The following is a 22,671-nucleotide window of genomic DNA, read 5'->3' on the forward strand; positions in this document are numbered from 1 at the left end:
TTGATTTCAACTATATGAAATACATTGTTCTGAAGAGTTATTTTTCTAATGTTTTTTTTTACTAAGAAATTCTTTGGGATTCTTAAAGATACAAAAGATTACTGTATAATTCTATGAAAAAGAAGGAAGGAGGGAAGAGAAAGAGCGAGGAAGGAAAGGAAAGGAGGGAGGGAGAGAGGGAGGAAGGCAGGCAGGCAGGCAGGCAGGCAGGCAGGTAAGCAAGCCGGCTGGCTTCAAGATAGAGAAGTCACTGAAATTATCAAATGATTAGATCATTTTGGAAATGTCTAAAAATAATTTAATTTGAACTAGCAAAAATATAGTATTGAAACTCAATTAAATATGTGTCGGTGAATTTCAACAGTATTTTGTAAATATACCAGAAATGGAAATAATTCCTGAAGTTTCTGTATATCCCAGCTGAAGAATGGTTGTCATAAAAATAAAATCACTGGAACAAGATTCTATTTTTACTTTGTTGGCTGTACAGTAGTCTTAACTACTAGATTCCATTGAACTGGGAAGGAAGTTGAAAACTTAAACAGGATACAGAAATCTACTTTTTATATTTATTTGGTTTCATCTTCTCTATCATGTAGAATCTGAAGTTCCTTCTTTTTGTTCCATAATAAAAGCTCTTCCTTTTTTAAAAAATAATCTCTTGTATGTATATGTATGTGTGTGTGTGTGTATTTTCTATTAAACATTTGAACATGTCAAGATATGAAGTATGAACCATCAATTTTCGTATATACAGAAGCTTGCACCAAAAACTTATCAAATTAAATATACCGTATGTATTCATTACCAGAAGTGTGACTGAAAATTATGAGACAAGAAGTCCAACTTGTCTGGAAAAAACTGTCTCTCTCTCATACTTTCTTTTTCTGTTGCAATTAGGAGTGGCAGTCATGTATAGGTCACAATAGAGATATTCTGAACATACAGTGGATTCTGTAGCGGATTCTGTAGCAGAGCTGTGACTGGGCCACATCCAGGCAGAGCAATTCAAGCCTGGCATCTTTCTTATATCCACAAGTGCTGTTAACTGATGTCCCTGGCAAACCCTGTTGAAGGAAACTTCCCTTCAAAATGAAGGCAGGCATTATAAATATATGAAGTGGAAACATTGATAGTGGTCTGAGTCTATAATAAATTTTATTGATTAACTGAGCTGATAAGACTTCATCACTTCCAATCAATCGAGAAATATTTAAAATGTATTTTTCCTTTCATCTCATTTTATGCAGCAGGATACACTTTTAAACTAATCTGCACCATCCTTTCTGTCTGTCTATCTATATCTATCATCTTTCTAATTATTGATACCTATCATCAATATCTATCATTGATATCTATTATTGATACCTATCATCAATATCCTTCCATCCAATGGTGAAATCCAGATTTTTTACTACCAGTTCTGTGAGCGTGGCTTGGTGGGCATGGTGTGGCTTGGTGGGGGCAGCAGGGGAAGGATATTGCAAAATCTCCATTCCCACCCCACTCCAGGGGAAGGATATTGCAAAATCTCCATTCCCACCCCACTCTGGGGCCAGACAGAGGTGGTATTTGCCGGTTCTCCGAACTGCTCAAAATTTCCACTACCAGTTCTCCAGAACCTGTCAGAACCTGCTGGATTTCAGCCCTCCCTCCTTCCTTCCTTCCTTCCTTCCATCCATCCATCCATCCATCCATCTTCAGCTATCTAGCTAGCGATACATCTCTCTCTCTCTCTGGGCGAAGAAAACGGCTAGAAGAATAGATCCAGTGGGACAAAAGGGAAGATAATGAGCACAGATATACTGTAACATCTTTCAACGAATCAGAACTCGAGCACAAACAAAGCGCAAATGTAGGAAAGAGGCTGGAGAAGCGTGAAAGAAACGCCAGACGGCTCCATCTTCCGTCACCTGGAGTCCACGCCCGGCCGCCCGTCTCCATGGAAACCACCCGCGCGCTTCTCAGCGACCGTTCTTCCTACTGTCTCGTGAGGCCCTCCTCGCGCGGATTGCTCCTTTTCCTCGGGGCCACGCTCCACTCGCCAGGCGGCTCCTCTTCAGAGGGAGACGGGTTTGGTTCCAGGGGGGCGTCAGCAGCAGCAGCAGCAGCGGTGGCGTTCATGTCACGAAGGCGCGTCTCCGCCAGCCCGGAGCTGAGCTGGCGACAGGATCAGGCGCTGGGCACCACCATGCGTATCGTGCGGGAACTGGGCCCCACCGCTTTCGTCCTGCAGGAGGAAGAGCGGAGGGCGGCGGAGCTCAGGGTAGAAGAGGGGAGACGGAGGCGCAGGGCAAAGACATGGGATGGGACCCTCATTCCCCTTTTACGCAGCCTGGGAAGGCGCAGAGGGCTGGTGTGGCTGTGGATGCCAGATGAAGTATTTGGCTTTGCTTTTTTTTCTTTCTTTCAAGAGACCAGAATTTATCTCTTGTAAAGAGAACCTGGCTTCTCCTTCTCCTCCCCCCCACCCCCTCCCCGCTTTTAGCTTCATGAGTAATTTTGAAGCTAAAAGCATCTCTTAGTGGCACCACTGTATCATTACAACACAAGAACTCTCAGATTTGGGAGGTTTTAACTGTGGATGGGGAATGCTTCTGAGTATATAGAAAGTGCCTTTAATTTGCTACCTATAGAGTTAATATCTTAATTCAACATGTTCCCTTCCCTTAGAAAAGCCTGAGCACTTGAAAGTCAAGCTCTGCCCAAACACTGCACTTCGGGTTTTGTTTTTGTTTTTTGTTTTGCATTTAAGAGTGTCACTGTTTTCCTTTTTCATACTGATACAGGAAGTTCATAATAGTGATTATATGCTCACTTCTTGTTGATTTGGCGTGGATTACAGTAATATGGCTATTAGAGAAGAGATGCTACTGGAAGTCCTCTTCTTCCGACCACAATTGAGCCCAAAGTTTCTGCTGATAAGTGAAAAAAAATGTTAAAGGTGTCTTGTCCCAATTTACGAACTTTCTTGCCACAGTTGTTAAGTGAAGTGACTGTGTTATACCAGTTGTTAAGTGAATCTGGCATACCCATTGACTTTGCTTGTCAAAAGGTCACAAAACGTTCCCATGTGACCCTGGGACACTGCAACCGTCATAAATATGACCCAGTTGCCCAGTGTCTGAGATTTTAATCACGTGAACGAGAACACTGCAAGGAGGAAATGCTGCTGATTTGATCTTGTTTTATTGTTCAGAAGATTTTCCTTCTGCCTACTCATGCAGAAAGTTCATAAACCAAGTGAAATAGCGATTATATGCTCACTTTTGTTGATTTAGGGGTGGATTATAGCTATAGCTATTAGAGAAGGGATACTATAAACTTATGGCCAAGCCATATTGCTGATTTGACCTTGAACTGATTAAAAGTAAAATAAGGTATCCTATATATAAAACTAATTGATTACTGACATGCAATTACTGCTGTTTGCTGTTTGTTTCACGTCATAAGCCACAAAGATTTTCTCTGAAGCCCTGTCATTTGACAAGTAATATTTGTCATTGTAAAGTCATTCCAAAAATCTCCATGCTTTTAATATCCTCTCATTATCCCAGCCCAACTGATAGGCCTACAGAGATATATCTATTACCTCATTTAGTGAGGGAATGTTGCTCCATGCACAAACACTCACCTGCTATTTGAATGCAAAATTCCCCACTGGACTTCTTATATTACACTTTGTAGCAAATTGCTCATTTCTTTTTCTCCTCCTGCTAGTTGAGGTACCTATTGGGATCCTATCTCATTATTTTTGTGAGTTCTTTTTTCTTTTTTGGTAGATATAAGCAGTTTTCTGCTGCCAGTTTCTGTTGTGTCTGTGCCCCCCGAGCTGGGCCTGCTGCCAGAAAGTGACTTGGACAGTGAGGGGGAAGGGCCGTCAGGACTTACCTCGGGAGCACCGGCTTGCCTGGCTCAGCTCCAGGAGCCAGAAACAGGCCAGGTGGAAGAGATAACGAGGCCTCCATCCCCTGACTCTTCCCCCCCAGGCCACGCCTTCAGACCCAGCTGATGGCAATCAGGCTTGGTTTCATAGGCAGGAGAGGAGGGAACAACAGAAGCAAGGGTGGGGCAGGCCTAGGAAGTGCTGAGTCATGGAGCCACACCCCACAGGATATAAAAGGCAGCCAGAGCTGCTGTGTCTCTTTGTAACAGGCAAATCCACTGATTAAGAGCTGAAGTTTGTTTCTAGGTGACTCACCAGCATTGTGGAAGATAACAGAGGCTCTTGGCAGACGCTGGCTATTCTGTTGCCAGAGCTGATAGTGACGGCTAATTAAGCCATCATTTCGACGGAGGCGAGGGAGGACAGAACAGTTTCGTTTCTTCTCAGGGACAGTACTAGTTGCTCTATTCTCCATATACAAGGGATAAAGCTACACATCTTGTGTCATAAAACTGTAATCATACATCAAACTTCTCAAGTGTAAGCTTAGAGCTAATTTTAAAAGTATTAAAATATTATTCACATTTTCTCCAATAGGCATATTCTGGTTTCCTTATCGATGAGCAGCTTCAAGTCACATTTTGAAATTCTGTAACACAGGTAGTCCTCATTTTACAACTGGTCAGATAGCGACACTTCAAAGTTATGACAGACCTACTTGGGGGTTAGTTATGACCTGGATTTCAAGTTCTGATGGTCATACTCTCCATTTCAGTCGCATGACCAAACTTCAGACACTCAGCAGCCAAGCCATATTTATTGCCATTTGCAGTGTCCCATGGTTTCATGACTGCAAATGAGTTTTACAACAGTTTTGTAAAACTCATTTACATCCACTAGTTCGCATAACAATTGTGTTAACAATTGTGTTAACTTGACTGCCCCCAAAAAGGTCATAAAATTGGATTGGTCAAATGACTGACCTGTTTTATGACTCACAACTCAAAATCATGATGGGTAGGCTTCGTTATGGTTGTAAGTCAAGGACTACCTGTATGAGATTAAAACGTAAGTTGCAAGATGTTAAATATATTCCCTACTTGCAATATGAAATTATTGAAAAGTTGAAAGAAAATAGAAATAGTCTACGTCTTCTATATAGCACACACAGAGCAAAAGTGGGACATAATGAACAATGCTTTTCAAATGGGAATTTGATGTACATCACAACATTTCTAGTCTGGAGGAAAAAATTCCCATCTGATGGGAGTATCTGATCAAAAAAGCTTTTATTGTTATGCTTTAGTAGCTAAAATCTATGATTCATAGTATGGAGTGCACACCCTAATCATTGAAGCAAACCTGTATGTATATTCTTATAGCTTTCCAGAAGTGCATTTTGATGTCATTAATGGACTTCAGTTGTCTTTTTCTTCTGTTTCAATGAATGATAGATGTTGATATATATTTTGAAAGTATGTGAACATAAATAGGTTTTTCTGAGAAATAGTACATTAGAAGAGAAATAGTTGTTACACTATTTCTAGTACTATTATTTCTGTTTTCTAGTACTATTCCATTTTATAAATGCTGTGGCATAATTATTAAGCATGTTTTCTATTTTTTTGACATAAGGTTTCCCTGGGGAACCCTCATTCATGCAGCTGCTCAGTATTTCTGAAAGAGAAGGACCTTTGTAAACATATCTGCTGGTAAATTATTTTTATTAAAATGTAAAATGATATAAATTTCTCATTCTATATTTGGTGTACATTCTGCACGGCCTCTTAATGTTATTCAGCTTTTTAAAAATCAGATATTATTCTGCCATTGAGGAGGGAAGAATCAAAATAAGATAAAATAGACAGATAAAAGGACAAAAGAAGATTGGAAAGTAGAGGATCCTGAAAGATGAGAAAAAAGGCTCACGTAGAGGCAAATTATAAGATTTTCTTTTAGAAGAAGATTTTTTAGTATTGGAAGACAAAATGTTCAGGGAATTCAGGGCTCAGGGGCATTTTTGGAAATAAAGATAATATTGAAGGTCTGGCACTTTGCAGTATTTCATTTTTATTTTTCTTTAATTTAAAAAATGGGATATGGGGTGTATGTACCAAAAAAGGAAATATCTGGTTTGGAAATCCAATTAAATATGTGCATAAGGAGAGCTCTTAAATATCCATCAGGGAAAAGAGAAGACATCATAATGTTTCACCAAATACAAGTTGGGAAAGAGGGTCAAATAATCCCTTACTTTGTTTGCTGTAGGTTACAAGGTACAATAAGAAATATGAATGATAGTTATATACAAACAAATTTTAGTAAATGTCATGCAGATGGAATACAACTTTAAGGAATATAGGGAACTGTCTGGCATTTTTGCATAATTGAGCTTATGTTCGTATGTCTTTAAAATTGAAAAGCCAACTGCATTTAATTCATAAAGTTACTGAATAAATTGTATTTGCTTTTATTTTTAGGTTATTATTAAAAAAGTTCAAACTTCCAAGAGACCATGAATGTAGGTATAAGTTAATTTTGTCATTTTATTTTATGTTTGGAACTCATTGCATGGAACATTTGTTGTTGTATTTACATCCCCCAGAAAACCTTATATTCACCATCACTCAGATGATCATCCTGTAGCTGGGAGGGAGGGCAAGAATTTCCAACAAATAAACATATTGTATATTTTAGGGATTCATTATACATATTAAAGTTATTTTTTTTCTTCAACAGATGCTTTACAGATTGGTCTGTTAGAACGAGAAATTAACTATCTGCTTCAAAATCCACAACTTGCCCCCCAAGTAAAAGTAATTGCCCATTCTCTTAAGGAATTGAAAACAGTTGATGATGGGTATGTTAAACAAAAGAATATTGATAATGAGGATATATGTCCTGTTTGCCAGGATATGCTACTTAAAAAGATGCTTCCTGTTACTTATTGCAGGTGAGTCCCTGTTGGATTTAAATTGCTAGGAGAAAGTAACATATTTGTAATCATGCAGTTTGACTGATAGTATTTTCCTACATTTTCTTATACATTTGTAAAAGAGAATTTTTGGGGCAGGGGTGAAATCTAAAAATTTTCCCTACCAGTTCTGTGGGCGTGGCTTAATTGGTGGGCATGGCTTGGTGGTCAGATGACTGGGTGGGCATGGCCAATAACAATAAATAATAAAAATAATAAAGTATACAAAACAATAAGAGGTACCAAAAACCAACACACACACAACACAACACAACTGACTCACAATGTAAAAGCAGCTGCACTTCACCCAAAATGGTTCCTGCTTGTTGCAGCCAGAAAAAGCTCAAAAACCAACTTTCACACTTTACACACATACAACACAACACAACTGACTCACAATGTAAAAGCAGCTGCACTTCACCCAAAATGGCCCCTGTAACAAGCAAGAACCTCACACTTTACACACACAACACAACTGACACACACACACACACACACACACACAAAATGCCACATATAGCTTTGTGAGATTTTGTGTGTTTGTTAGTTAGAGTGAAACACTACAGAAATACACCAAATCTCAGAAAGCTGCACAAATATTTTATTTTATTTTTATTATTTTATTTTTATTTTTATTTTTATTTTTATTTTTATTAAAATGTAAAATGATATAAATTTCTCATTCTATATTTGGTGTACATTCTGCACGGCCTCTTAATGTTATTCAGCTTTTTAAAAATCAGATATTATTCTGCCATTGAGGAGGGAAGAATCAAAATAAGATAAAATAGACAGATAAAAGGACAAAAGAAGATTGGAAAGTAGAGGATCCTGAAAGATGAGAAAAAAGGCTCACGTAGAGGCAAATTATAAGATTTTCTTTTAGAAGAAGATTTTTTAGTATTGGAAGACAAAATGTTCAGGGAATTCAGGGCTCAGGGGCATTTTTGGAAATAAAGATAATATTGAAGGTCTGGCACTTTGCAGTATTTCATTTTATTTTTATTATTTTATTAAAATGTAAAATGATATAAATTTCTCATTCTATATTTGGTGTACATTCTGCACGGCCTCTTAATGTTATTCAGCTTTTTAAAAATCAGATATTATTCTGCCATTGAGGAGGGAAGAATCAAAATAAGATAAAATAGACAGATAAAAGGACAAAAGAAGATTGGAAAGTAGAGGATCCTGAAAGATGAGAAAAAAGGCTCACGTAGAGGCAAATTATAAGATTTTCTTTTAGAAGAAGATTTTTTAGTATTGGAAGACAAAATGTTCAGGGAATTCAGGGCTCAGGGGCATTTTTGGAAATAAAGATAATATTGAAGGTCTGGCACTTTGCAGTATTTCATTTTTATTTTTCTTTAATTTAAAAAATGGGATATGGGGTGTATGCATGTACCAAAAAAGGAAATATCTGGTTTGGAAATCCAATTAAATCTGTGCATAAGGAGAGCTCTTAAATATCCATCAGGGAAAAGAGAAGACATCATAATGTTTCACCAAATACAAGTTGGGAAAGAGGGTCAAATAATCCCTTACTTTGTTTGCTGTAGGTTACAAGGTACAATAAGAAATATGAATGATAGTTATATACAAACAAATTTTAGTAAATGTCATGCAGATGGAATACAACTTTAAGGAATATAGGGAACTGTCTGGCATTTTTGCATAATTGAGCTTATGTTCGTATGTCTTTAAAATTGAAAAGCCAACTGCATTTAAATCATAAAGTTACTGAATAAATTGTATTTGCTTTTATTTTTAGGTTATTATTAAAAAAGTTCAAACTTCCAAGAGACCATGAATGTAGGTATAAGTTAATTTTGTCATTTTATTTTATGTTTGGAACTCATTGCATGAAACATTTGTTGTTGTATTTACATCCCCCAGAAAACCTTATATTCACCATCACTCAGATGATCATCCTGTAGCTGGGAGGGAGGGCAAGAATTTCCAACAAATAAACATATTGTATATTTTAGGGATTCATTATACATATTAAAGTTATTTTTTTTCTTCAACAGATGCTTTACAGATTGGTCTGTTAGAACGAGAAATTAACTATCTGCTTCAAAATCCACAACTTGCCCCCCAAGTAAAAGTAATTGCCCATTCTCTTAAGGAATTGAAAACAGTTGATGATGGGTATGTTAAACAAAAGAATATTGATAATGAGGATATATGTCCTGTTTGCCAGGATATGCTACTTAAAAAGATGCTTCCTGTCACTTATTGCAGGTGAGTCCCTGTTGGATTTAAATTGCTAGGAGAAAGTAACATATTTGTAATCATGCAGTTTGACTGATAGTATTTTCCTACATTTTCTTATACATTTGTAAAAGAGAATTTTTGGGGCAGGGGTGAAATCTAAAAATTTTCCCTACCAGTTCTGTGGGCGTGGCTTAATTGGTGGGCGTGGCTTGGTGGTCAGATGACTGGGTGGGCATGGCCAATAACAATAAATAATAAAAATAATAAAGTATACAAAACAATAAGAGGTACCAAAAACCAACACACACACAACACAACACAACTGACTCACAATGTAAAAGCAGCTGCACTTCACCCAAAATGGTTCCTGCTTGTTGCAGCCAGAAAAAACTCAAAAACCAACTTTCACACTTTACACACATACAACACAACACAACTGACTCACAATGTAAAAGCAGCTGCACTTCACCCAAAATGGCCCCTGTAACAAGCAAGAACCTCACACTTTACACACACACACACACACAACACAACTGACACACACACACACACACACAAAATGCCACATATAGCTTTGTGAGATTTTGTGTGTTTGTTAGTTAGAGTGAAACACTACAGAAATACACCAAATCTCAGAAAGCTGCACAAATATTTTATTTTATTTTATTATTTTATTTATTTATTTTTTTAAATCAGGGGTCTCCAAACTTAGTAACTTTAAGGTTTGTGGACTTCAACTCCCAGAGTTCCTCAGCCAGCAAAGCAGGCAGATTGAGTTGCTCACGAGGAGATGGATTTTAGGCAGGCAGAGTCAGTTGCTAGCTGATGCAACTGATTACAGTAACTGAAGTAAAGCATGGCTTTGCCAGCCGGAAAGGAGCAGTAATTATAGGTAAGTGGGGAGGGGGGATTGGGTGGGCATGGGTGGGGACTGTTGTAAGAGGTTGTTAAAAAATGATTTTAAAAGCCTGTGATGATCAGGAAACTCATCTGGGATCGCCAGGGGAAAAAAAGATCCCAGCTGAAGTTCCCTCATCAGCCCAGAACCTCTTAAAAGGATTTTTTCTACAAGCTCTTCAGCAGAGGAGCCTTTTAAAACCTTTTTTTACTACCTCTTCGGCCGAAGAGGTTGTTAAAAAAAAGAGTTTAAAGGCTCTGACGATCCCAGCTGAAGTTCCTCATCAGCCCAGAACCTCTTAAAAGGATTTTTCTACATTAAAAGCAGACCAGTACACGCAAAAAGGGGGAAAAAACATACATTTCAACATTTTGATAAAACTGTGTTATCTCCTCTTTGCTTTTATACAGAACAAACAGGATTTCTTAAATAAATATCTGACCAAATTTTAGTAGATGATGTTACAGACAACTGGCAGAGTTGTAGATGGAATCCCTTGGTCTATACAGACTACTTATGACTTCAGTCCTTATTTTGCATCACACAACTTTCACATCAAGGTCTTAGTATGGTTTTCTAGTTTTAAAATATTGTCCATCCCTTTTCTAATGGATCTCCTTGGATTTCACTATTTTTAGTAGGAGTTGTATATGTGCTCACAGAAAAGTATTTACTACCTGACAATTTGTCATTAAGAATTTGATACATAAAATTCCATGACAACAAATGAAAAATAATGTAATTCTAGTGAAATTTAAGTGCATTAAAATAAATATTAAAATTATTTAAGTTAGGTAGCATTTCAAAAAACAATTTCTTGTGTACACAGGTTTGGTTGTGGGAACAACATACATATAGTGTGTATGAAAATTTGGATTGATCACCAACGAGATTTAGAAAAAAATTCTTTAGTGAAGTGTCCTCTGTGCAGGGAAAATTTTGCACCACTGAAGCTTATCTTGAAGAATTCAGAAACTGCAAAAACTTGTGACTGCAGCAGAAAACAAAGCCTTAACAAACACCTTGGAATCCTTGGTCTATACAGACTACTTATGACTTCAGTCCTTATTTTGCATCACACAACTTTCACATCAAGGTCTTAGTATGGTTTTCTAGTTTTAAAATATTGTCCATCCCTTTTCTACTGGATCTCCATAATTCCACTTTGTTCTAGTAGAAGTGTTCCATGTGTTACTAGCAAAAGCTTGCAGCACTCCTCACAATGGCTTTGTTTGGCAGGCATTGCTGCTGTGAGTTTGGCAGCAACATCTGGAAAATCACAAGTTGATCCCTGGATAGGCTATTTGATATTTGGACTCATGTCCATAATTCCACTTTGTTCTAGTAGAAGTGTTCCATGTGTTACTAGCAAAAGCTTGCAGCACTCCTCACAATGGCTTTGTTTGGCAGGCACTGCTGCTGTGAGTTTGGCAGCAACATCTGGAAAATCACAAGTTGATCCCTGGATAGGCTATTTGATATTTGGACTCATGTCCATAATTCCACTTTGTTCTAGTAGAAGTGTTCCATGTGTTACTAGCAAAAGCTTGCAGCACTCCTCACAATGGCTTTGTTTGGCAGGCACTGCTGCTGTGAGTTTGGCAGCAACATCTGGAAAATCACAAGTTGATCCCTGGATAGGCTATTTGATATTTGGACTCATGTCCATAATTCCACTTTGTTCTAGTAGAAGTGTTCCATGTGTTACTAGCAAAAGCTTGCAGCACTCCTCACAATGGCTTTGTTTGGCAGGCACTGCTGCTGTGAGTTTGGCAGCAACATCTGGAAAATCACAAGTTGGTCCCTGGATAGGCTATTTGATATTTGGACTCATGTCCATAATTCCACTTTGTTCTAGTAGAAGTGTTCCATGTGTTACTAGCAAAAGCTTGCAGCACTCCTCACAATGGCTTTGTTTGGCAGGCACTGCTGCTGTGAGTTTGGCAGCAACATCTGGAAAATCACAAGTTGATCCCTGGATAGGCTATTTGATATTTGGACTCACAGTTTTCAGGCTCACAAATACATTTTCCGCTAGTACCCTCTGTCAGAATTTTAGTGATATTTCTCTTCTTGCAAGCTTAGATTTTTTTAATGGAAAGAATCTGTGGTGGTTTTCACGTTACTGCAGGATCTATTTTTTATTCTATTCAGATGAGCCTGAAAAATTATGATCATTAAATTGATGCTGGCTGTGAAAGCCCTGCACCAGTATTAAAATTGTTTCTTTTTGTAAGTAGATAAATAGGAAAAAGTATTCTTTTTTATTTGGAATTTAAACTTCTTTTTCTACATTAAAAGCAGACCAGTACACGCAAAAAGGGGGAAAAAACATACATTTCAACATTTTGATAAAACTGTGTTATCTCCTCTTTGCTTTTATACAGAACAAACAGGATTTCTTAAATAAATATCTGACCAAATTTTAGTAGATGATGTTACAGACAACTGGCAGAGTTGTAGATGGAATCCCTTGCAATAATTGCAGAATACTACCCATTGAGGGAAATTGCTACAAGTAAGCATTTAAGGCGTTTAACTAGTTATACCTGAATCAATTTATTTGTAATATTTTAAATATTTTTCTGTAAGGAATCAAAGACGAAACCTTTGCGATTATTATGAGTAGCCATGTCAATTATTGGTTCAAATTTTCATCTAAATTTATATATTTTAAATAATGCCACATTTCAAAATTGTTTCTTTTTGTAAGTAGATAAATAGGAAAAAGTATTCTTTTTTATTTGGAATTTAAACTTCTTTTTCTACATTAAAAGCAGACCAGTACACGCAAAAAGGGGGAAAAAACATACATTTCAACATTTTGATAAAACTGTGTTATCTCCTCTTTGCTTTTATACAGAACAAACAGGATTTCTTAAATAAATATCTGACCAAATTTTAGTAGATGATGTTACAGACAACTGGCAGAGTTGTAGATGGAATCCCTTGGTCTATACAGACTACTTATGACTTCAGTCCTTATTTTGCATCACACAACTTTCACATCAAGGTCATCTGGTTTTCTAGTTTTAAAATATTGTCCATCCCTTTTCTAATGGATCTCCTTGGATTTCACTATTTTTAGTAGGAGTTGTATATGTGCTCACAGAAAAGTATTTACTACCTGACAATTTGTCATTAAGAATTTGATACATAAAATTCCATGACAACAAATGAAAAATAATGTAATTCTAGTGAAATTTAAGTGCATTAAAATAAATATTAAAATTATTTAAGTTAGGTAGCATTTCAAAAAACAATTTCTTGTGTACACAGGTTTGGTTGTGGGAACAACATACATATAGTGTGTATGAAAATTTGGATTGATCACCAACGAGATTTAGAAAAAAATTCTTTAGTGAAGTGTCCTCTGTGCAGGGAAAATTTTGCACCACTGAAGCTTATCTTGGAAGAATTCAGAAACTGCAAAAAACTTGTGACTGCAGCAGAAAAACAAAGCCTTAACAAACACCTTGGAATCCCTTGCAATAATTGCAGAATACTACCCATTGAGGGAAATTGCTACAAGTAAGCATTTAAGGCGTTTAACTAGTTATACCTGAATCAATTTATTTGTAATATTTTAAATATTTTTTCTGTAAGGAATCAAAGACGAAACCTTTGCGATTATTATGAGTAGCCATGTCAATTATTGGTTCAAATTTTCATCTAAGTTTATATATTTAAATAATGCCACATTTCAAAATTGTTTCATGAAAAGTTTATGGATGAAAATCTTAAGCTCATTGACTAATGAATAAGCTCTCTGGCACCCAGCACAACTGGGATCCTAACAGTAGTAGATGTAATAAAACTCTACTTTATCTGTGATTATATATCTTGAATCATAAGGCTTGAGTTTTATTCACATTAATAATATCAATTTATATAGTTGGCTAGATGAGATTTCCTTTAGGAAGTATTAAAACTCAAAGTGACATCTGTAAATATTTTTAAAGATATGTAAGAGGAAATGATTAGATTCTAGTTTCTTTAAAAATATGATTGACACTAAAAATATAAACATATTTAGCTGTACAATTAATTTTAATGTTAATTTTATATTTATACAACAGCAAACTGTATATCAAAATTATTTTTCCTTCATGAATCAAGAGTAGCAATTAAATCAGAAGAAAAAAAAGACTTTTGCACCACCTAGTGTCTGCTTGTGAGAATGTTTTTTTTTTCTAACTTTCCTCATTTCATTTGAAGAAAATATAAATCAATTTACTGATAGCATCCAAGAGCATGAAAAGCTTCTAAACTACTGTGGGTATTGCACCATGGTATTTCAGTATGTAAAAGACTGTACATTTAGAGTCAAGTCTTTCCATCTTAGCACAATGAGCCACAGTCATGAAAAAACAAGGCAGTTTCACCCTATTGTCATTGCATTCCGACATTTAGTGCAAGTACAGAAGTCATAAAATTAGTGTTATGATATCATGAGGCATGTTTCTTCACTTTCTGCTCAGTTGCTCCTCTGCAAATGCATGTGCATATTAACTTGAAATTTTAGCTTATTGGTGTATTCTATTTTAAAGTAGAACATTTCTTTAAATCAAACAATAGTGTTTTAAGGAATGTTTGTATAAATGTTATTAATATTAATAATATTATTTCAAGGTGTACTGAATGCAGCGATTACTATCTATGCCATGGATGTTTTCAAAGCTTTTGTCATCCGTCGCATACTTTTGCTTTCCGAGAGGTATAGTATAAATTCCCTCCCTTAAAAAATGCAAACCTTAATACATCAATTTAAAAAGCAAGCAATAGTAAAGGAAACTTAATTCTTCCTATTATGTCTTGTCGGTAAATCAATTGTACCAATGAATGATTTGATTATTTTATTTTCTTGTTTTTAAACAGTGATGAATATATTCTTGTACTGTACTATACTGTAGTCTAAAAATCAAAATAAAGATGAGATCCTAAGCACTGTTTCAATCCAATAAAGATCTCTCTGTAGCAGTGTTTACATTTGAGTTGATATGCATGTGAGGTGCTATAGCAAAAAAAGTTAACTTGAAGCTTTCTTCTTTTAGCTGCTTTCCTTTTCTGGACAGAATATTGGGTTTCCTTTCAACTGTGCCTTGGTTAATAGGTGTGGTGCTTTTAACTTAACCAGTGGCCCACTAATCTAGTTCATTATGAACAATACAACCCCTCCCAAATCTGGAGTTGAGCATCCCACTACTGGTTGTGGAGAATTCATAGCCTGAACGAACACAATGGGGGTGAAATATAGGGTTGTTGGTTTTTTTTTAAAAAAATCCCAATTATCCTTCCTCTGTAACCTGCTTCCTTCTCCCTAAAATGAGAGTAAATATTCTGTGGCAGTTGATGTAGCTTTCTACAATTCTCTGGGAAAAGCAAAGTGTTGTGTAGAAATGCAGCTTCTCGAGTCATGTATAGTAAATGCCTCCCTATCTGCTTCCCTGGAACTGAGGTTGAGAAGGAAGAGTTATCTATCTATTTGATCTAGTTCAAAAGATATTTTGAAATTTCATGTGTGTAAATGTGTAAAGATATTTCAAAAAGAAGCTGGCTTTTCATCCTGAAGGCTTCAGTTGAAGAAAGCTTTGTATTTACTGTTTTGTTTGGGGATTTTTACCTTTGTTTAACCTGCCTATAATACTTATGGTATTGGTATGCCCTGGTGCAGTTTTATTTGCTCATATGAAATACAAAGTTTTTCAACTCTTCTGTCAGGAATACTGAGACATACCTGACCAAAGTGAAGTTTGTGACTTGCTAATACCAATCCTGGATCAGAATTATTTGTACAAACTGAATCTGCCATCCTATTTGACCTGCTTCTTTTTTCAGAGCCTGTGTTCTACTTACTAATTAAAATAAACTGTTACCCTGTGTCATCAAGATGGTATCAACACTTAGTGATCACACAATGTACGATCATGCTATGTTCACCAGGATAATCTGTCTCAACCTGGTTTGGGGGTCTTCCCATGGTCTCTATCACCATTGTAACTGAGTCCACTCACATTATTGCGGGTTTTTGTCTTCTAAACAAAACATACAGCAGTGATCTGAGAAATTACCATTTATGCAGCTTTTTTTTCAAGTATTTTTTTATGTAAAGTGAATTCATTTTTCTGCTATTGGTTTTACTGAAATGATAAATGATTATTCCCTTTAACAATATGTCCTATTGCTTAGTTTCTTTATATCTCTACTTCAGAAAAGGAATCACAGATGGAAATCATTTGAACCAAAAGTGCAACTGTCAGCAACAGAAGAAAATCTGAAGATTAATCCAGAAGAAAAAAACAAGGAACAGTAAGATAAAAAATTGAATAAAATTCATTTCAGTGGTTTTTAATTAAAAAACTTAAGGAAGGAGAGGTATGATTTAAGAAAGCAGTGATATTAATTATATATTTTAATCCATTTTATTTAATATTTCATGGTATTTATAAAGAATTGTAATCTATTCCCAGTGGGTTCCCATAGTTCCAATGAAAGAAACATTTCTGTATTTTTACTGACATTATAGTAACTTTTTGTCATGTATCAGTCTAGAGTATTTATATGAAAGCCATTTGAAATCTTTCATTTTACGATTTTATTTTTTCTAACTAAAGGTAATCCTCAGCTTACTTACTCATCATGTTTGCAAATGGTGATGGCAATTAAGTGAGATGATTTTAACAATCCCTACTTCATGGTCTCCTTGATGCAGTTTTTAAATGACCACACAGGCCGAGAACTGGAGTATAGGGTGCCTCAGGTGGCAGAGACAGTGGTGAAATCTAAATTTCTTTCCTACCTGTTCTGTGGGCATGGCTTGGTGAGCATGGCTTGGTGTGGGTCATGTGACTGGGTGGGTGTGGCTATGTAACCATGTGACAGGATCAAAAGACAGAAACTCACTAACAATGTCCTGCTGGAACAGGGTTGGACTAGATCAAAGGTCTGCAAACTTGCTCTTTTAAGACTTGTGGACTTCAACTCCCAGAGTTCCTCAGCCAGCTTTCTTTCTTTCTTTCTTTCTTTCTTTCTTTCTTTCTTTCTTTCTTTCTTTCTTTCTTTCTTTCTTTCTTTCTTTCTTTCTTTCTTTCTCTTTCTTCCTTCCTTCCTTCCTTTCTTTCTTTCTTTCTTTTTCTTTCTCTCTCTCTCTCTTTCAAAACAGAACCCCTCCCGTTTTGGCCTAGCAGGCTTCAGGGAAGCCTGGGAGCAAAAATGGACACAAACCCCTGGTTTTGGCCTAAACCCCCTGGTTTTGGCCTAGCAGGCTGGGAGCAAAAACATACCCAGCCCACCCACACCCCCCCTAAAAAAAGATTCCGACAATCACATGGCACAGCTGTGATCATCGGAGCCTTTTTTTTACTTTTTAAAAGTACTACCTATTTTTTACTACCTATTCGCCTGAGCTGGTAGTAAAAAAATACCCAAAAAGTAAAAAAAAAAAAGTTCCAACGATCAGCTGAGTGACCCACGATATCCGAACTTTTTTAAAAACTTTTTAAAGCATTTTAAAGTAAAAAAAATGCTTAAAAAGTAAAAAAAAAAGTTCCGATGATCACGGGTCACTCAGCTGATCGTCAGAACTTTTTTAAAAACAATTTTTACTACCGGTTCAATGAACCTGTAGCATTTTTTATTACCGGTTCAGGCAAACCAGACCAAACCAGTAGCATTTCACCACTGGGCAGAGGCATTGGGAGGCCTAGTGCAAGGGCACGACCTCCTGCTTACACACTCCGAGACACTCTGTGCTCCACTTCCTGACCCTTAGGATTCCCACAGCCCTTGCGCCTCCTTCCCCATCCCCGTGTCCCTGCAGGCCTTTCCTCTCCCCTTCAGATCCCTGTAGCTCTTCCCCATCCTGTCACAATTGCATACTTATGATCTCTGGAGCTCAGGAAGTTAGGGTGGGAAAGGAGGATAGGACACTCCATTTCAGGCCACATGGGTCGCTGGGCCAAAGCAATTTTCAGCTGTCTGATTGAAGACATGCCGGCTTGAAAAAATGGAGCCTTGTGGGATCCAAATAATGAAGAGGCTTCCTTTGCTTTGCTAACATTATTGAAGCAAAGCAAATCGTTCTGTTCCCTCCCCAACCTCCTGAGCTTTGGAGATCAATGAAACGTAAGTAAGGAGGAAAATGTGGGGCCTGGAGAAGTGGGAAGCAGGCCTAAAGCATGTGGGTGACCCAGTGTGGGGGATGGGATCGGAGATAAGTGGGGACACTGCAGTATCCTGCAATTGGTCATAAGGATGAATGACCACAGGAATGCTGCAATGGTCATAACTTTCAGAATGGTTGCTAAGTGAGCAAATATAAGTAGGGATTACTGTACATCAGCACTGTTTGCATTGTTTTTTTGAAATAAGATTTTAAAAACAGATAAATGCATAAACTCATATGGAATAGATACTCTGTTACATCTCTTTCAGATTCAGCTGCATACCACAGCAGGTACTGAACTCAATACCCAATATGGTGATTAGGAAGGGCAGCCCTTTACTTGATCCAGGTTTACAGTGTAGACTCTGTTTGAAGATATTCTGCCTTGGCCAAGTCACAAGGACCTTACCATGTAATCACAAGGTAAACTGAAGATCCGCTTGAGCAGCAACTTAGTTGTTGTCCTGAAACCCAGGTTAATTTCTGATACAAGATTTTTCAAGCCATCACAAAAATATTGAAATGATTTAACATATGTGTAATATAATGTAAAGCCTGCATGCTGCTGTGACATACCTTTTTAATTATTGTTTTGCATTGAGGCAGTCTACAGAGTTAGCAAGCAGAGTCTGGTGTCTGAAACATCTATTTGTGGAATCAAGAAATTCTGTTTCAATCATTAGTGGTAAAGAGTCAGGGATCTGCCACAATTCCCCTGATTTTTAGAACTAGAGCCACAGCCACTTCAGAATACGAACTGCTTCAGGATAAAATGGTGCCTTGTTCACAATCAGACCATATTTATAGTTTCTAAACATTCCTTTCATGTTAAGATACTTGTCACAACTACATTGGATTTTACCAAATCTAGGTTAGAGTGTACAATGCAAGACTTTTAGTCAAGCATCAACCATGTAAACTCACTGGATGTGTTTGGAACAGTCACTCTCATCCCAGCCTACATCACAGAGTAGCTGTGGGCATAAAATGGAGGATCTCCCCCATGTGCTCCTCCAGGTCGGGTATGAAAATCACTAGTCTCTGCAGATTTGGTTGTACAATGTTTTTGAAGATTAGTCTAAATATTAGCTTAACACTCTCTTTTTCCTGCATTGTTATGTCTTCCTATGTATCCAGTTTTTATCACTCCTTTCTCTTTCTTTCTTCCTTTCTCAGTACATTGCCATCTTCTTGTTTTCCTGCTGCTTTGGCTATAAGGAGGAAGGGAAATATGTATTTCTATACTATTGCATTTTGTGTAGGAGAAAAAATGATTGGACTATGTAAATGAGGCCCAGTTACTTCTGTAAATAGGTTGCCTTATTTTACAGGCATTTTTAATTCATTGATGTATGCTTATTTTGTCTTATTTGTGCTGTTGGGGAAGAGCGGGGGGGGGGAGATACTGATACTGTACATGTTAGGATATAACATCTGCACCTATATAGATTGGGATAGCTCCAGCCACTGGCAGCTCTTAAGGTGACAAAGATAGGGAAACTGTCTAGCCATCTCACTAGATCCAACAAAAGGGGCATACTCCAGGTCCTTTCTGAATATCATTGGAACCATACCTTTTCTGTCACAGCACCTTGTGACATAATCCCATTAGATAAGTCCATCGTTGCCAGCCTTTCACAAAGCATTGAAGATCTGGATGTGCTCCAATGTTAGCTTTTACTTTTTTGGAGAGTTGGGGGGGTTCACCCCTTAATATATTTCTTTTTTAAAAAAACATGTTAGCCACCTATAGTCACATTTGCAAGAAAGGGAGCCATGTAAAGCAAATACTTATTGGGGTAAATTCAGCTGTTACTTCACTTTCCTAGAATCCATTATAGACTTGGCTATGGCTGTGTGGCTACCCTTAACATAACAAAGATTTACTACTTATGTATTTTTCAGTTATTTTTAGAATCATTAGAGTTAGTAGAAGCCATTTAGATGCTTAAGTCCCATTATAGGCTTTGCATGAATCCAAATCCAAGCATCCCAAACAGATGGCAGTCTAGCCCCTGCTTGAACACATCCAAGGAATGGGAGCCTTTTCCCTCTCAAAGTGTCTGCTTCCTCTTAGGAAGCTTTTCATTCAGAATCTGCCTCCCTGTAAGATAAATCCAGTATCTCGTGTCCTGTAGTCAGGAATAAGTTAAAATAATTTATTTCAGATATTTGAGGAATGTGTCCATATCCTGCACTCCTTCAACTTTCTTATTCCAGCCTTCTATCCATTAGTTATATCATTCAACCTGTACTTAAACTAGCTTGTTGGAATATTTTATGAAGTATTTTGCTGAATCTATGACCCACTGTGTTTACAGCAGTTCTATAGGCTATTAAAGGCTTCAGTGAGAACTAATTTTATTTCAAAACCTTCTACATGAGTAACTATCCCTCAGTAACCTGAACTCATTCTGAGGTGATTTATTATTATTTTTATTATTATTATTCAAATTTCTATACCGCCCTATCTCCCGAAGGACTCAGGGCGGTTTACAGCCTTATAAAACATAAAGTATAAAAATAAATACATGTTAAAACAACATTTAAAAAACTTATTCCATTAGGCCAAATTTAAAACTATGGTTAAAAAATACAAAACCCCATTTAAAATTAATTTTAAAATTAAACTCTAGGCCAGCCCTGCACAAATAAATAGATGTGTCTTAAGTTCGCGGCGGAAGGTTTGAAGGTCAGGAAGTTGACGCAATCCTGGGGGGAGCTCGTTCCAGAGGGTGGGAGCCCCCACAGAGAAGGCCCTTCCCCTGGGTGTCGCCAGTCGGCACTGCCTGGCGGACGGCACCCTAAAGAGTCCCTCCCTGTGAGAGCGTACGGGTCGGTGGGAGGTAGTCGGTGGCAGCAGGCGGTCCCATAAATAACCTGGCCCTATGCCATGGAGCGCTTTGAAGATGGTAACCAAAACCTTGAAGTGCACCCGAAAGGCCACAGGTAGCCAGTGCAGTCTGCGCAGGAGAGGTGTCACGTGGGAGCCACGAGGGGCTCCCTCTATTACCTGCGCAGCTGCGTTCTGAACCAACTGAAGCCTCCGGATGCTCTTCAAGGGGAGCCCTATGTAGAGAGCATTGCAGTAATCATTTTGAGCTTTTGAATACATAAAAAGGCAACTTATATTGCTTCAAAGGAAGCAAATCAACAACTTCCTAGTTGTTTCCTAGCAATTCCAATAAACCTTAATTAACAATCTCTTCAAATGTATGACACAAAAGATAATATGGATGCTAGTAGACATCAGAGATGTCTCTTCAGTCATGGCATTTACCTGCCTCAAACAACTGAATGGCAGTTCAGATGCATTATTTCATTTCACATGTAATATTTGACTCATGAAAGATGCATAAATAATGTTGGCGGAAAATTACCAAGTCTTAATACATTATATATTTTATTTAGTTCCACAGAAAATGCATTGACTGTCAGTTGCAGAAAGAAAATGCATGTCCTATTGATGACCATGTTGTATATAATCCATTAACCTGGGAGACGGCACCAAGCAAAGACAAAGTAAATCAATTAGGGTCTCAAGCAAAGCACCTCCTTGCAAAGCAGCCTGGGCTGGATCTTTTTATACCAGGCACTGGATTGTCTATCAAACAAATAAAGCCTCACTGTGTCACAGAGGTATCTCCAAGTAGTTTTCAAGAAAACTGTAACAAGAAAAAAAATTCTGCAGAGACTGAGCAACATTTAACATTAAATGGCTTCAGCTATCCTTGTACCAGAGATGCTGGTTCTAGCTTGCTTAACACTCAAAAGCCAAGACATTTGAAATTTTCTAGGCATATGAAGGGTTTAGTCCTTATTCCAAAGGCTCATACTGATAAATTTACCGATAAAGGAGTTGGTACTGATTTAAGATTATGCGCAAATTGAAAGACAGATTAAAATTGTAACACTACATATTTTAAAGAAAAGAGATTCTATTGTAGTTATTTGGATGTACAAAGGATTCAGATGCTTTAGTTTTTTATATAAATGTTAAAAAATTTTAATGTGAAAATCATTTTTATTTGGTTTGATGTTCAATAAAAAGTTTTACATAAAATAGTGTTTATCAGCATAAAAAAAGTCTCTAAATATTTTTTTGGCTCCAGTAAATTCAACTTTTTCTTTAAGACTAAGTATCTAAATTACATTTTTGAATATATAACATGATAAAGACCCAACCATTAGACATTCAACTATTTCTCCCAATTCTGTTTCTTAACTGATTTAAACTCTAATTTCAGCTTAAACTGTAACTACACATTTCTGTGGAAATATTTTTCTTGCTGCATTTGGTAACTGTTTTATTGTTTAACTGACTAATAATGTTAATCTAAATTCTAAACCAAGTTTATACTCATTAGTATCTTCAGTGTTTATGTCCTTTGGGAGATAATGTGATGGTTAATAAAAACATTTATTCTTTCTTGCTGATAGAAATAGAATCCCCTACAAAGAGATAAATTGCTCTTATAATGACATTGCAATAAAAATGTTTTATTTAATCATGAATGGTAGCTCTAGTATGA

The 22,671-nt window shown here is 36.9% G+C and overlaps 1 protein-coding gene across 1 annotated transcript; it reads left to right on the forward strand.

Annotated features, from left to right (window-relative positions):
• The first annotated feature begins 1,327 nt into the window (after nucleotides 1–1,327).
• Nucleotides 1,328–22,042, forward strand: ZSWIM2 (zinc finger SWIM-type containing 2). The gene is given in 9 exon segments (XM_058186961.1): nucleotides 1,328–2,266; nucleotides 5,522–5,598; nucleotides 6,367–6,407; nucleotides 6,626–6,839; nucleotides 13,255–13,506; nucleotides 14,608–14,692; nucleotides 16,187–16,284; nucleotides 18,409–18,562; nucleotides 21,551–22,042. Coding segments are annotated over 9 exon segments (1,737 nt in total). The 5' UTR covers nucleotides 1,328–1,942.
• The last annotated feature ends 629 nt before the right edge of the window (nucleotides 22,043–22,671 follow it).

The sequence above is a fragment of the Ahaetulla prasina genome, chromosome 1, assembly GCF_028640845.1.
Source record: "Ahaetulla prasina isolate Xishuangbanna chromosome 1, ASM2864084v1, whole genome shotgun sequence".
In the NCBI taxonomy this organism is placed as follows: Eukaryota; Metazoa; Chordata; class Lepidosauria; order Squamata; family Colubridae; genus Ahaetulla; species Ahaetulla prasina.